Source organism: Bombina bombina, chromosome 5 (assembly GCF_027579735.1).
Source record: "Bombina bombina isolate aBomBom1 chromosome 5, aBomBom1.pri, whole genome shotgun sequence".
Lineage (NCBI taxonomy): Eukaryota > Metazoa > Chordata > Amphibia > Anura > Bombinatoridae > Bombina > Bombina bombina.
Window position 1 is genome coordinate 77,590,348 of NC_069503.1, and position 17,133 is coordinate 77,607,480.

Consider the following 17,133-nt stretch of genomic DNA (forward strand, 5'->3'; position numbering starts at 1 on the left):
TCTCCCTATTATGGGTTGTTTTTAACAGAGCACATCTTTTTTCCCTCTCCCTTTTTTATGGCTTTTTCTTACTCCTTTTTTACTCCTCACTTCTTGGCTATACATTAAACTGAGATATGAGTGAGGTGGGTGGGGTATTTATAGGTTTTGGGGTTTGGGAAACTTTGCCTCCTCCTGGTAGGAATGTATATCCCATGTGTAACAAATTGTGGACTCTCGCCACCATGAAAGAAATTAATTTATCAGGTAAGTTTTCTATTTCTTTTATGAAATTGGCAAGAGTCCATGAGCTAGTGACATATGGGATATACAATCCTACCAGCAGGGACAAAGTTTCCCAAACCTCAAAATGCCTATAAATACACCCCTCACCACACCCACAATTCAGTTTTTACAAACTTTGCCTCCTATGGAGGTGGTGAAGTAAGTTTGTGCTTGATTTTTATGATTTCTTCTGTGATAAGTGCTTCTAAGCATTCTGAAGCCCAATTCTTCTCAGAGTACAGTGTTTGTCGGAGGGACGTGAAGAGAGTATTGACTTGATTTTTATGGTTTTCCTCGCGGGAAATCTTTTCAAAGGTTCTCTGTTATCGGTCGTAGGGATTCATCTCTTACCTCCCTTTTCAGATCGACAATATACTCTTATATACCATTACTTCAAATGGGTATAAAGGATGGTGCATTAACTGCTGGGATGGGTATAGACTAATATAATTAAATACCACCGAGAGGATTAGGTTTACTACAATTTATTCAACAAAAACTTAGTACCATCAATACTTCAAATACTGTTCGGAATAATCCAAAATAAGATATAATTATAGTAATTTTAATAAAATACTATTGGTAGACATTCACAGGTGTGATAGCGAGGAATAAAATATATATAAAATCTCTACTCCTTAAAAAATAACAATAACATTGAAATGATGATAAAACAGTATAATGTAAATATTTTTTCTAAACAAAACATTCTCTTTGGTAGATATGTAATTAAATCCTCATAAACAATAAAATCACAAACCGGTGTGTCCATTCATACTGGGCTAAAAAATAAAAAAAAGAGAGTTAAGTAAATGCTATAAATATGACCACACTAAAAATGCTTGATAATATGGCCTAAGGACAAAACGGCTTCCAGATAAAAAATGCTGAGAAGCTTTAACACAATATCTGTGGTCGCTACATAGTAGCAGTTTTTACCACCAAGAAAAGGAACCAAGGTTGGAGGATAATACCTGCTGACGGCAGAGCTACGAACATTGCAGTGACTTACACAGGAGTGTTTTGATACAGTCACTTGAGGTATGAGAGAGGCATGTTAAGTCTTAAAACAGTAATTCAAACATCCGCCTGACAATTACATTCACCCCTCCGGATGGTTATTAACATTGCTCCTAATTGGGACTAAAATAAGCAGAAGGACGATTACTGTATTCACCATATAAAAACAGTTACAACTGGGGGCGGAGCCTGACCACGCAGGAAGATGGTCGCACATTAGGAGGACTCCTGCCACCAAAACTGACAAAATAGCTTAATTTAACACAGAAGCTTTTTATTTTCTAGCTGTTCTACCTGAGCATACAACTGGGATTACACCTAGCCTAATCTGAAGCACAATTATTTGTGAGAATGGTCGTTTTAGTGGAGTACTGGCTCTTAGAGAGCTTGAGCTGCTAAACCCACACGGCGATCTAAATCCTATAGCAACTACGGCCCTGAGCAGCTCATTACAAATTACAGGGGCAGCATAGAAACTGGAGCCGATTAGCACTCTCCATCTCCGTAGCAGTGCAAACTTTGACAAAGGAGAGCGGTAAACATCGATTAGATATTGGACCCCAGGGACTGCAGTAAGGAGCACTTACCGGAGCATTCTGGGGAGGAACGAGTGCCGAGTACTGATCAAAAGGAGGCATCCCCACCTGACCGATCGCTGATTGCAGCTCTCATTCAGACCGGGGCTCTGAACTGTTAAAAGGAGGGTACTGGAGCTTAGGTAAGAGGCATAGGGAGAATACTGTGCGGCCTGGAGACAAGGCGAGAGGGCTGGGACTTACACACAGTGGCGCATAGAGAACAGCGCTGTCATCACAAAAGCAGCAAAGTCTAACCCACTTTATTGTTGCGGGGCTGCAGTCAAAGTAATAAGTAGTACAGCTTCCCATACCATATTGAGCAGCACTGCCCTCTGTCTTATAATTAAACGCATCTAAAGTGCGATATCCTTGACCTGGACAGTACTTCTGGGACTTCTAGGGGGTAGCACAAAGCCACTTACACAGTCAAAAATTATTAAAGGCATATATTTATTAATAACTTTATGTGAGCTTGCAAGATACAGTAGATTGCTGCTAAGCACGAATATTATCAGCACAACAAAAAGACCTCTTTAGCTTACTGATCCTTGCAGAGAAGTTATTGCCTTTATTAAACTATCCACACTGTATAAAGAGTAATATTGGCAGTTGGATGATTCTATTCTGCATATGCACAAAAGCACTATACATAGGGTATGCCTAACAAAAGAGCTAGTAAGGTGGAAAAATCAGGTGTTTCTAAGCCCATGAGCCACTACCTCAAGCCTATAGACTCACCCAAAGAAACATCAGTGAGAGATATGGAGGGCCAGCAAGACAACCTAATTTCAGCAAATCCATCAAGTAGCACTACTTTCCATCAATTTGTTACAAAAGAGGATATACTTCACCTCTCCTCAAAAGATGACATTAAAGGGTAATGAGCGAAATGAGGAGCCTATTTGGAGATTTGAGAAAAGATATGGCCGCCTTAGAGGCGAGAGTTTCCACGGTTGAAAAGGTTGCTAACGATAATGCCTCATCTATACAACAGCAATCAGCTGATATTCAAAATCATGCTGATAATCTTCAATACCTTAATGACAAGCTTGAGGACCTTGATAATAGGGGACGCAGGAATAATCTGCGTTTTCGCGGTGTGTCAGAAACTGTTACACCACAGAATATTGAGGGATATTTACAAGCTCTGTTCAGGATAATTAAAGACTCCCCAACAGCTCCTGAAATTCCTATTGAAAGGGCCCATAGGGCTCTTAGGCCTAAACCACCAAGCAAAGCTCCTCCTAGAGACATTATTGTCAGGTTCCTTAGCTTCAAAGATAAGGAGGAGATTCTACAAGGTGCAAGAAGAAAACATCCCATCATGCATGCAGGAGAAGAAGTACAAGTATTTACGGACTTATCCCCACTGACCCTGCAAAAACGTAGGGATTTGAGTTCCATCACATCTACCCTGAGGACTAACGCAATTCCATACAGATGGGGATTTCCAGTTTCCATCATTGCCACTCACAATAATAAAACAGTTGTTTTTAGACCTGGAATGGATCATAAGGTTTTTTTTTAAAGCCTTTCATTACAGGCTCCTATGACAGAAGAAGCTCAGCTGAGAAGAGCAGAATCCCCTGCTCGCCCACTGAGAAACCGACCCATGGAGTAAACCCTTGGGGTAACGTATAATCTGGCATTTCAGGCTGTCTTTAGGTTTATATTGGGAGTTGGAACAAGCTAAGGGACCTTTCTATGGACATTGTTTGAGCTTAAAGACTTCCATCCCATATGTGAACTGCTGTACTAGCATAAGCAGTTAATGTTGTTCCCATGAGGACTGGAATAATGTTTATAGATCTCCAGACAGATTATGTTAATATCCAAAGTTCTTTTTTTATCTATGTCTCCAAAAAGCTTTATTGCTGCAAAAGTTTATGTTATCATTTATAAAATGGGATAATCTTATTTACCAATGTTTACTGAAGACTGCAGCTTAAATATAGCTAACTATATTGATTGCAGCTTATAGCCGAAGTACATCAGGTGTCACATCTCAGACTACTCCAAATGATAGAAATGTAATACAAGGGTTATTGCATAGGCAAATAGCAGGATTTTCATGATAAAAGTATAATGTTAACATCTCAAAGATACATATAATGACTCTACTTGACATAATGCTTATAATATTTTGATGTGTACTAATATGATAATGTTAAAAACTGTTCCTGTATTTGTTTCTTAAGTTATATGTTGAGGATGTTATTAGAATCTATGTAGTGCTATTGACTAATAAAAGTATACGCCTAGGGAGAAGAATAGATTCCTAAGGCTGTCCTGCTCTGCACTGTCCAATGGGCCTCTATGATGACCCGAATAGGTTTATTATAGTTTACTCTTCCAGCACTACACCAGTTGTTGCTACAAGGTTAGCACGTTTTAAAGGTTATTAGTGTTATTAGTATATAGATTTCTTTTTTGATCGCTCACGTCAGTTAAGGGGCTTATCTCCTTTATTTACCTATACACTCTCTTTTGGGTTTTTTTAGGACCTGTATAAGGTTAGAAGTATATAGCCAGCGGCTGGCTGGCATAGAATTGTCTTGTTAACTTTTGCTCGGGTTCTTTCTCTGTATAGAACATACTTTGCTTGTCTTCTCTTTAATTTTCCTTCCTATCCTTCCACTCCTCCCTTTTTTCCTCCCCCCCCCCCTTTTTTTTTTTCCCCTCTCCTTAAATAGTAATGCAGTCCAAAGCTAGTAGATTTGGTGACCACTCCATCAATCTCACTACCATTAATGCTAAAGGGTTGAACGACCCAGGTAAGCGCTCCATACCATTTAGGGAACTGAATAAATCTCGGAGCCATATAATTTTTGTACAGGAAACCCACTACAAAAAAGGTAGGGAACCCAAATGGTATAACTCCCAGTTTCCCCTGGCATATTTCGCTTCGGGACAAAGTAAGAAAGGTGGGGTGGGTATTTTATTCCATAGATCAGTACCATTCGTTATGACACGTATAGAAAGAGACCCAGAGGGACGTTATATTATTCTTGTAGGCACCATGTATGGACACTACATTACTTTAGCATCCATCTATTCGCCCAGTCACGGTCAGGAGTTCTTTATGGCTAAGATCTCTGATCTCTTACTAGAGCACTAATGTGTGTGTATATGTATGATTGTATGTGTGAGTATGTATGCTTGTGTGTGTGTGTATGTATGCTTGTGTGTGTGTATATGTATGCTTGTGTGTGTGTATATGTGTTTGCTTGTATGTGTATATATGTATGCTTGTATGTGTGTATATGTATTTTTGTGTGTTTGTGTATGCTTGTATGTGTGTGCGTGCATGTGTGTATATGTATGCTTGTGTGTGTATATATATGTATGCTTGTATGTATGTGTATATATGTATGCTTATATGTTTGTGTATGTGTGTGTGTATATGTATGCTTGTATGTGTGTGTATATGTATGCTTGTGTGTGTATGTGTATATATGTATGCTTGTATGTGTGTGTGTATATGTATGCTTATATGTTTGTGTATGTGTGTGCGCGCATGTGTGTATATGTATGCTTGTGTGTGTATATATATGTATGCTTGTATGTATGTGTATATATGTATGCTTATATGTTTGTGTATGTGTGTATATGTATGCTTGTGTGTGTATGTGTGTATATGTATGCTTGTGTGTGTGTATATATATGTATGCTTGTATGTATGTGTATATATGTATGCTTATGTTTGTGTATGTGTGTATATGTATGCTTGTGTGTGTATGTGTGTATATGTATGCTTGTGTGTGTGTGTATATGTATGCGTGTGTGTGTATATGTATGCTTGTGTGTGTGTATATGTATGCTTGTGTGTGTGTATATGTATGCTTGTATGTGTGTATATGTATGCTTGTGTATGTGTGTATATGTATGCTTGTGTATGTGTGTATATGTATGCTTGTGTGTGTCTATATGTATGCTTGTGTATGTGTGTATATGTATGCTTGTGTGTGTGTATATGTATGCTTGTATGTGATATATATGTATGCTTGTGTGTGTGTATATGTATGCTTGTGTACGTGTGTATATGTATGCTTGTGTGTGTGTGTATATGTATGCTTGTGTGTGTGTGTATATGTATGCTTGTGTGTGTGTGTATATGTATGCTTGTGTGTGTGTGTATATGTATGCTTGTGTATGTGTGTATATGTATGCTTGTGTATGTGTGTATATGTATGCTTGTGTATGTGTGTATATGCATGCTTGTGTATGTGTGTATATGTATGCTTGTGTATGTGTGTATATGTATGCTTGTGTGTGTGTGTGTATATGTATGCTTGTGTATGTGTGTATATGTATGTATGTGTGTATATGTATGCTTGTGTGTGTGTGTATATGTATGCTTGTGTATGTGTGTATATGTATGTATGTGTGTGTGTGTATATGTATGCTTGTGTATGTGTGTATATGTATGTGTGTATATGTATGCTTGTGTGTGTGTGTATATGTATGCTTGTGTATATGTATGTATGTGTGTATATGTATGCTTGTGTGTGTGTGTATATGTATGCTTGTGTATGTGTATATATGTATGCTTGTGTGTGTGTGTATATGTATGTATGTGTGTATATGTATGTATGTGTGTATATGTGTGTATGTGTGTATATGTATGCTTGTGTGTGTGTGTATATGTATGCTTGTGTGTGTGTGTATATGTATGCTTGTGTATGTGTGTATATGTATGCTTGTGTATGTGTGTATATGCATGCTTGTGTATGTGTGTATATGTATGCTTGTGTGTGTGTGTGTATATGTATGCTTGTGTATGTGTGTATATGTATGCTTGTGTGTGTGTATATGTATGCTTGTGTGTGTGTGTATATATGTATGCTTGTGTGTGTGTGTGTATATATGTATGCTTGTGTATGTGTGTATGTATACTTGTGTGTGTGTATATGTATTTTTGTGTGTTTGTGTATGCTTGTATGTGTGTGCGCGCATGTGTGTGTATGTATGCTTGTGTGTGTATATATATGTATGCTTGTATGTATCTGTATATATGTATGCTTATATGTTTGTGTATGTGTGTATATGTATGCTTGTGTGTGTATGTGTGTATATGTATGCTTGTGTGTGTGTATATATATGTATGCTTGTATGTATCTGTATATATGTATGCTTATATGTTTGTGTATGTGTGTATATGTATGCTTGTGTGTGTATGTGTGTATATGTATGCTTGTGTGTGTGTATATATATGTATGCTTGTATGTATCTGTATATATGTATGCTTATATGTTTGTGTATGTGTGTATATGTATGCTTGTGTGTGTATGTGTGTATATGTATGCTTGTGTGTGTGTATATATATGTATGCTTGTATGTATCTGTATATATGTATGCTTATATGTTTGTGTATGTGTGTATATGTATGCTTGTGTGTGTATGTGTGTATATGTATTTTTGTGTGTTTGTGTATGCTTGTATGTGTGTGCGCGCATGTGTGTATGTATGCTTGTGTGTGTATATATATGTATGCTTGTATGTATCTGTATATATGTATGCTTATATGTTTGTGTATGTGTGTATATGTATGCTTGTGTGTGTATGTGTGTATATGTATGCTTGTGTGTGTGTATATATATGTATGCTTGTATGTATCTGTATATATGTATGCTTATATGTTTGTGTATGTGTGTATATGTATGCTTGTGTGTGTATATATATGTATAGACTTACCATAATTTTTAAAGGTGAAACTGGGACCATCTGGTGCGGTGCCAGTGGGGGTGTGGTCAGGGGCATGGTCAAGGGATGTGGCGATTACCGGTCCTTTTAAAGTAGTAGCTTTTATGTGCGTAATGTTTTGTGGATACTCTACCCTTCCTCAGTCAAACAAGTAAATCACACAGTTTAAATAGACCATAAAACCACCCCCTAGTGAAAAAGGCACCATTACGTTGTCATGACAACCCATACACAACATGAGCAAATAAATCATTCATCTAAATCTCAGATTCTAAATAATGCCAAATATTAAGCATAATTACTAATTTCATAAAATAGTGACAAGCATATACATCACACAATTTAATATCTGCAGTGTAATATGTGTTTTATGTGTCAAATTAAGGAACAGAACTTAATACTGATTAGGCATAAATACAACATTGAATGTAAGAAGTCAAAAAGAAACAGATATCTGCTAAAGCTGTTTAAGTGGCTACGCTATACCATAACGCAGGAAGTTTACAGCCAAAATGCTATTCTGCATAAAGTAAAGCAAGATCCACTCAAAAATACTTCCTGGGCATACCCATATGATTCCCCTAAATGTGTATCACCGGTGATGTCATCAGGGGTCAGGGGGGTGTTAAATTCTTAGAAAAATAAACCAAGTAGTACTACAAAATTAAAAAAACCCTATGCTTAGGCTTACCATAATTTTTAGAGGTGAAACTGGGACCACCTGGTGCGGTGCCAGTGGGGGTGTGGTCAAGGGTGTGTGGCAATTTCCGATCCTTTTAAAGTAGTAGCTTTTATGTGTGTAATGTTTCGTGGATACTCTACCCTTCCTCAGTCAAACAAGTGAATCACACAGTTTAAATAGACCATAACACCACCCCTTAGTGAAAAAGGCACCATTACGTTGTCATGGCAAATAAATCATTAATCTAAATCTCAGATGCTAAATAATGCCAAACATCAAGCATAATTATCACTTTCATAATTTAATATCTGCAGTGTAATATGTGTTTTATGTGTCTAATTAAGGAACAGAGCCAAATACTGATAAGGCATAAATACAACATTGAATGAAAGTAAAAAAGAAACACGTATCTGCTAAAGCTGTTTAAGAGGCTACTCTATACGATAATGCAGGAAGATTATAGCCAAAATGCTATTCTGCATGAAGTAAAGCAAGATCCAGGCCAAAAATCCTGCCTGTCTGTACTTCCTATTCATACCCATATGATTCCCCTAAAGGTGTATCATCGGTGATGTCACCAGGGGTTGGGGGGGGGGGGGGTTAAATTCTTAGAAAAATAAACCAAGTAGTACTACAAAATTAAAAAAAACCTATGCTGCTCACTCAGCCTGTATTACTAAATGTAAACTTTGAAGGACACAAACGTTAAGCTAAGCAGGGCTGTATGTAACAAAGTACCAGGCAGCATCCAGCTATGCTGGAGAGCCACAGTCCAGTCATTTTGAATAATGTGTCTGGGTTTCAGGAGGGCTAAAACCCGGACACATGATTTGAAACCTGGAGGTGGCAACCCTACTGGGACAGAATGAACAACTGGGTGGGACACTGGGACAGCGCCTCCAAACCGGGACAATCCCAGTAAAAGTGGGACTTCTGGTAAGCCTACCTATGCTGCTCACTCAGCCTGTATTACTAAATGTAAACTTTGATGGACACGAACATTAAGCTAAGCAAGGCTGTATGTAACAAAGTACCAGCATCCAACTATGCTGGAGAGCCACAGTCCAGTCATTATGAATAATGTGTCTGGATTTCAAGCGGTCTGAAACCCGGACACATGATTTGAAACCCAGAGGTGGCAACCTACTGGGACAGAATGATCAACCGGGTGGGACACTGGGACAGCGCCTCCAAACAGGGACAATCCCAGTAAAAGTGGGACTTTTGGTAAGCCTATATGTATGCTTGTAAAGTGCTAATATATATAGTGTAGCTTTATGTATATAGTGTAGCTGTAATGCACCAGTAGAGGATATGACAGTGACAATGTGCTCAGTTATAATTTTATGAATCTGCAGCATTTAAACAATGTTAAAAAGCATCCAATTTGTCTTTGAAATGGTTGCATTTTTTTCTTTTTGTCTGATTGGCTGCTGCTTAACATGTGACTTCTCAGCGTGTATTCTGGGAGATGTAGTTCAGTATTGAACTGAGTTTTGTTTCCCTCCGAGTCCCAATTACTTCCTGTGCAGCGCAGCAGCAGACGTTGCTGGGTGAGTGAGTCAGGCTGGCTATGTGATAAAACGTTTTAGTGACTTTCTGGTCTGCTTAAAAAGTTTATAATTGTTATAAATGTTGTTCTTTTAATGCATGTTACTCATCTGCTTGTGTCAGGCAGTGGGATACTAAGTGCTGTTCAACTCTTTGTGTTAGTGAAGGGTTAATACACACTGTGCTGCTATTTGTGCTAGTGAAGGGTTAATACACACTGTGCTGCTCTCTGTGCTAGTGAAGGGTTAATACAGTGTGCTGCTATCTCTGCTAGTGAAGGGTTAATACACACTGTGCTAGTGAAGGGTTAATAGACACTGCTGCTATCTGTGCTAGTGAATTGTTAATGCATACTTTGCAGCACTTTGTCTTTGTAAAGGGGTTATACACTGTGCAGATCTCTGTGCTAGTGAAGGGTTAATAGTATACACACTGTGCTGCTCTCTGTGCTAGTGAAGGGTTAATACACACTGTGCTGCTCTCTGTGCTAGTGAAGGGTTAATACATGCTGTGCTGATCTCTGTGCTAGTGAAGGGTTAATACACACTGTGCTGCTCTCTGTGCTAGTGAAGGGTTAATACACACTGTGCTGCTCTCTGTGCTAGTGAAGGGTTAATACACACTGTGCTGCTCTCTGTGCTAGTGAAGGGTTAATACACACTGTGCTGCTCTCTGTGCTAGTGAATGGTTAATACACACTGTGCTGCTCTCTGTGCTAGTGAAGGGTTAATACACACTGTGCTGCTCTCTGTGCTAGTGAAGGGTTAATACACACTGTGCAGCTCTCTGTGCTAGTGAAGGGTTAAAACACACTGTGCTACTCTCTGTGCTAGTGAAGGGTTAATACACACTGTGCTGCTCTCTGTACTAGTGAAGGGTTAATATAGAATGTGTTGCTCTCTGTGCTAGTGAAGGGTTAATACACACTGTGCTGTTCTCTGTGCTAGTGAAGGGTTAATACACACTGTGCTGCTCTCTGTGCTAGTGAAGGGTTAATACACACTGTGCTGCTCTCTGTGCTAGTGAAGGGTTAATACACACTGTGCTGCTCTCTGTGCTAGTGAAGGGTTAGTACACACTGTGCTGCTCTCTGTGCTAGTGAAGGGTTAATACACACTGTGCTGCTCTCTGTGCTAGTGAATGGTTAATACACACTGTGCAGATCTCTGTGCTAGTGAGGGATTAATACACACTGTGCTACCCTCTGTGCTAGTGAAGGGTTAATACGCACTGTGCTGCTCTCTGTGCTAGTGAAGGGTTAATGCACACTGTGCTGCTCTCTGTGCTAGTGAAGGGTTAATACACACTGTGCAGCTCTCTGTGCTAGTGAAGGGTTAAAACACACTGTGCTACTCTCTGTGCTAGTGAAGGGTTAACACACACTGTGCTGCTCTCTGTACTAGTGAAGGGTTAATATAGAATGTGTTGCTCTCTGTGCTAGTGAAGGGTTAATACACACTGTGCTGTTCTCTGTGCTAGTGAAGGGTTAATACACACTGTGCTGCTCTCTGTGCTAGTGAAGGGTTAATACACACTGTGCTGCTCTCTGTGCTAGTGAAGGGTTAATACACACGGTGCTGCTCTCTGTGCTAGTGAAGGGTTAGTACACACTGTGCTGCTCTCTGTGCTAGTGAAGGGTTAATACACACTGTGCTGCTCTCTGTGCTAGTGAAGGGTTAATGCAGACTGTGTAACTCTCTGTGCTAGTGAAGGGTTAATACACACTGTGTAACTCTCTGTGGTAGTGAAGGGTTAATACACACTGTGCTACTCTCTGTGCTAGTGAAGGGTTAATACACACTGTGTAACTCTCTGTGCTAGTGAAGGGTTAATACACACTGTGCTGCTCTCTGTGCTAGTGAAGGGTTAATACACACTGTGCTACTGTCTGTGCTAGTGAAGGGTTAGTACACACTGTGCTGCTCTCTGTGGTAGTGAAGGGTTAATACACACTGTGCTGGTCTCTGTGCTAGTGAAGGGTTAATACACACTGTGCAGCTCTCTGTGCTAGTGAAGGGTTAATACACATGTGCTGCTCTCTGTGCTAGTGAAGGGTTAATACACACTGTGCTGCTCTCTGTGCTAGTGAAGGGTTAATACACACTGTGCTGCTCTGTGTGCTAGTGAAGGGTTAATACACACTGTGCTGCACTCTGTGCTAGTGAAGGGTTAATACACACTGTGCTACTCTCTGTGCTAGTGAAGGGTTAGTACACACTGTGCTGCTCTCTGTGCTAGTGAAGGGTTAATACACACTGTGCAGCTCTCTGTGCTAGTGAAGGGTTAATACACACTGCAGCTCTCTGTGCTAGTGAAGGGTTAATACACACTGTGCAGCTCTCTGTGCTAGTGAAGGGTTAATACACACTGCAGCTCTCTGTGCTAGTGAAGGGTTAATACACACTGTGCTGCTCTCTGTGCTAGTGAAGGGTTAATACACACTGTGCAGCTCTCTGTGCTAGTGAAGGGTTAATACACACTGTGCAGCTCTCTGTGCTAGTGAAGGGTTAATACACACTGCAGCTCTCTGTGCTAGTGAAGGGTTAATACACACTGTGCTGCTCTCTGTGCTAGTGAAGGGTTAATACACACTGTGCAGCTCTCTGTGCTAGTGAAGGGGTTAATACACACTGCAGCTCTCTGTGCTAGTGAAGGGCTAATACACACTGTGCTGTTCTCTGTGCTAGTGAAGGGTTAATACACACTGTTCTGCTCTCTGGGCTAGTGAAGGGTTAAAGAGACACTGTAATAAAAAACAACTTAGTTTAAATCAATTAAACGTTTATAAATAAAACACTTTTAAATGCACTTTCATTTCTAAATAATTACTGTTTCACCACAATTTCATTTAGATTTTTTATTAATTTCCAAACCCACTACGTTGGTACTGTTGCTGCTTGTCCAATCTGGGCTGAAAACCTAGGTTGGAATATGGCGCAACTTAGCTGCGATGTGCATGAGCAGGCACTAGTAACGTCATTGTAGATGTCACTCACTGGAAGCCTATGATGAATCTAGGAGACCCGCTCAATAATTCCGGCATCAGGGAAGTAATATGCGCATGCGTGAATTGAATAATCCAAATGCGCATGTGCAGGGTGACAATATCGTCAGATAATTATATTCAGGAACTCGCCATCTGATTGGACATTGTTTTGGCTCATGTACTGCCCATATTTGTGGGTTTTGTTTAGTTAGGTTATTGCCGAAAACGTATATTTTATAATGATAAGAAGTATCGTTGGAGAACAAAAGTAGGTAATTTAGGTTATATTTAATTATGTTAGATAAAATTTGTGTTCCATTTATGTGCAAAAAAAAAGGTTTGTAATCCTTTAATGCACAGTGTGCTTCTCTCTGTGCCAGTGAAGGGTTAATACACACTGTGCTGCTCTCTGTGCCAGTGAAGGATTAATACACACAGAAGCACAACTGCAGCACAAGTTATGTTTATGAGTTAGTCATTTACAGCAGCTACACGCAGGGCAGGGGAATAAGATAAAACGTTATATAAATCAGTATTAGACACGGAGTATCATGTAATGTGTATAATGTGCAGCTCACGTATCATCACACAGGTGTAGTTTATTCATTTGTAAACCAGACAACAGCTAAAGTGTTATCTATACTATAATCGCGTTTGTAGCGCGTCCGTCGCCAGTTGCGCACGCATCCTCAAAAGAATGATGGCTGCGCGAGGCAGCCAAAAAAATCCACCTGGATGCAGCGTAGGCAAACCCGAAGCCTTAAACAAAAACACGCAATCGCCCGCACGAAATAAATAAAAATCACGTAACCGCCCGCACAAAGTATAGCAAAAAAAACCTAACCTCCCGCACAAAGTATTAACAAACACCTAAATCGCAAACCCCCACAATGCAAAATAATAAAGTAATTAACCCCTAATCCGCAAATAACATAATTAAAATATTAACCCCTAATCCGCAAATAACATAATTAAAATATTAACCCCTTAATCGACAACCACCCACATCGCAATAAACCGAATTAACCTATTAACACCTACACCAACAAACCCCCACATCCCAATAAACCTTATTAACCCCTACTCAGCCAACCACCCAACTTGCAATAAAGCTAATTAACCTATTAACCCCTAAACCGAGAACCCCCCACATTGCAATAAACCTAATTAACCTATTGACCCCTAAACCGACAAACCGCCACATCGCAATAACCTAATTAACCTATTAACCCCTAAACCATCAACCCCCACAACGCAAATAACTCATTACTAAGCCCCCTAACCTAACACCCCCTAAATTAACCCCAATACTAAGTTACACTTAACATTAAATTAAAAAAAATTCTAAAATTACAAAAAAAAATAATCTAAAATTACAGAAAAAAATAAACAAAATTATCAAAAATAAAAAAAATAAACGTAATCCCTATGAAAATAAATAGCCCCCAAAAATAAAAACATCTCCTAAACTACCAATAGCCCTTTCTTTAAAAGGCCTTTTGTAGGGCATTGCCCTAAGTTAAACAGCTATTTTACCTTTAAAAAATACTAAGTTCCCCCTAACAGTGAAAAAAAAAAACCCACCCACATAAAATAAAAAAACTTAACACTAAAAAATCCTAAACTACCCATTGCCCCTAAAGGGACATTTGTATTGGCATTCAGCTCTTTTACTGCCCTTAAAAGGGCATTCTGCTCTTTAACAGCACCCAAATCCCTAATCTTTAAAAAAAAAAAAAAAAAAAATCCTAACACTAAGACCCAAATATGTACTCACCGTTCTGGAATTCCGGCGGAGAAGGTCTTCTTCCAGGCGGCTCCATCATCTTCTATCTTCATCCGGTGCGGAGCTGGCTTCCCCGATGCGTCGATCCTCAGCCGTGGTCCTCAACGATGGCGGTCCTCGGTCCTCGGCCCTCAGCCGCGTTAGGGCTCCTCTTCATGCGATCGTCCATTGCACACTGAAGATTGAATTCAAGGTACCCCATATTTATTGGGGTACCTTGTATTCCTAATGGCTGAAATTTTGAATTCAGCCAACAGGGTGAGAGGTACTGAAATCCTTTTTTTTTTTCCATTTATTTATTTATATACCTTAAAAGAGTACAATTCTGGCCTAGTCAAGGCAAACACAAGGTAATAACAAAAACGAAGTAACAAATAATAAAAAAAAATCTGTATAGGCTTTCACAATTGTCTTATGTTATATAGTTGATTTTGTAATGTACATATTTTCCTGTAATGTCATAAATTAAGCCCTTTCAACTAAAGAGAAAATCTAGAGAAATATAAGTAGGCTTAACATATATCTTGTGTTTACATAATAAATTCCTTTTATGCCTTAAAACCACTTAGATACTTGTATGGTAAATTTTCAACACAAAAAGAGATAAAATAAAATATCAAAAACAAAAAACCCTCTCCCCTCATCCATCCGTCCCCCCCTTAGTTATCATGCAGGATATACATTATTTGAAATAGCCATTTCAAGATAGATGGTACCCTAAAGGGTGCAATTAATTGTATCTGAATTTCCTCGGGGAAATTTCCATTTAAAGAAAAAACGTTTAATTTGCATTTCAGAGCTTACTGTGATATCCATATGTTCCAATATAATTAGATTTTTTGAGTTTCTGTATAAATTATCTCAAGCTGGGAGTTTTACTGGATTTCCAATATACCTCTTGAGTGCTAACGACGTCTCTGAGCCATCGCAAATTGTCTCACTCAGGTGCTAATGATGGCTCAGAGCCGTCGCTAGCACTCTCCCACCTTGAGGGAGATCTGGAGACTTCCACCCGCTCCTACCCTGGCGATCGGGCCTGTATAGTGACAGGCATCGCCGGGGCTTTATGTTTTGCGTGGTGACATCACGTGATGACGTCACAGCGCAACTTTATTTAAAATGTACAATGTAAAGCATAGGGAAAGGGGGCATGCTGCTTAGAAGCCTGTATCTCATGCATCTAAGTAGCTACAGTTTAATCGCTTAACCTTTCCAATGGTATAAGTCTTGGGGATCTGTAAAAAAATGTTTTATTTTAAAACATAAAAAAAAAATTCAGCTTAGCAGCCAGGTGGGAAAGTGCTTAGCGCTCAAAGGGTTAAGATCAAGAGTCTGCCTGTTATAATTATAATATTAAAGACATTTTCTTTTTGGCCAACCAAAAAAAACAAACATGTTTATCGATTATTTGAATATTACTCTGATTAATTTTGTTAACCCAATTGTTTATCTCATGACAATTTTTTTTAGATTTGAATACAATTCCAAAAACAATGATACAAGTCTGCTTTTAAAATCTTGCATCTCGGACAGCATACCCCTGTTTTAACCCATCTGGCCTTCACCTCTGGTGTAATATATGCTTTATTTATACATTTAGTATGGGTTTCTCTCTAAGGCGTGGCCTTAGTTGGCTTCAACCAAATTCATAAGATTCCAGTCAGACAACATCACGACTGTGGCATATATCAATCATCAGGGGGAACAAGGAGTTCTCTAGCGATGATAGAAGTATCGAAAATAATCAGATGGGTGGAGACTCACTCTTGCCATCTCTCTGCGATCTACATCCCAGGAGTAGAGAACTGGGAAGCGGATTTCCTAAGTCGTCAGACTTTTCATCCGGGGGAAAGGGAACTCCACCCGGAGGTGTTTGCTGCTTTGATTCATCAATGGGGCACACCGGAATTGGATCTGATGGCATCTCAACAGAATGCCAAACTTCCTCTTTACGGGTCCAGATCAAGGGACCCCCAGGCGGTACTGATAGATGCTCTAGCAGTACCTTGGTCGTTCAACCTGGCTTATGTGTTTCCACCTTTTCCTCTCCTGCCTCGTGTGATTGCAAGGATCAAACAGGAGAGGGCTTCAGTGATTCTAATAGCTCCTGTGTGGCCACGCAGGACCTGGTATGCAGATCTAGTGGACATGTCGTCTCTGCCACCGTGGAAACTGCCATTGAGACAGGACCTCCTCATTCAAGGTCCATTCCAACACCCAAATCTAACTTCTCTGCAGCTGACTGCTTGGAGATTGAACGCTTGATTTTGTCTAAGCGGGGTTTCTCTGAGTCGGTTATTGACACTCTGATTCAGGCTCGCAAGCCAGTAACTAGAAAGATTTACCATAAGATATGGCGTAAATATCTTTATTGGTGCGAATCCTAGGGTTACTCATGGAGTAAAGTTAGGATTCTGTCTTTTCTCCAAGAAGGATTGGAGAAGGGATTATCAGCTAGTTCCTTAAAAGGACAAATTTCTGCTTTGTCAATTTTGCTTCATAAGCGTCTGGCAGATGTTCCAGACGTTCAGGCCTTTTGTCAGGCTTTAATCAGAATCAAGCC

The 17,133-nt window shown here is 39.5% G+C and overlaps 1 protein-coding gene across 1 annotated transcript in view; it reads left to right on the top strand.

Annotated features, from left to right (window-relative positions):
* Positions 1-17,133, top strand: part of LOC128661328 (uncharacterized) — a 246,266-nt gene that overhangs the window by 90,247 nt on the left and 138,886 nt on the right. Inside the window, exons 3-4 of the mRNA XM_053715596.1 lie at positions 2,857-3,247; positions 3,406-3,492. Coding sequence (XP_053571571.1) covers positions 2,857-3,247; positions 3,406-3,492 — 478 coding nt within the window. The remainder of the gene's footprint in view (positions 1-2,856; positions 3,248-3,405; positions 3,493-17,133) is intronic.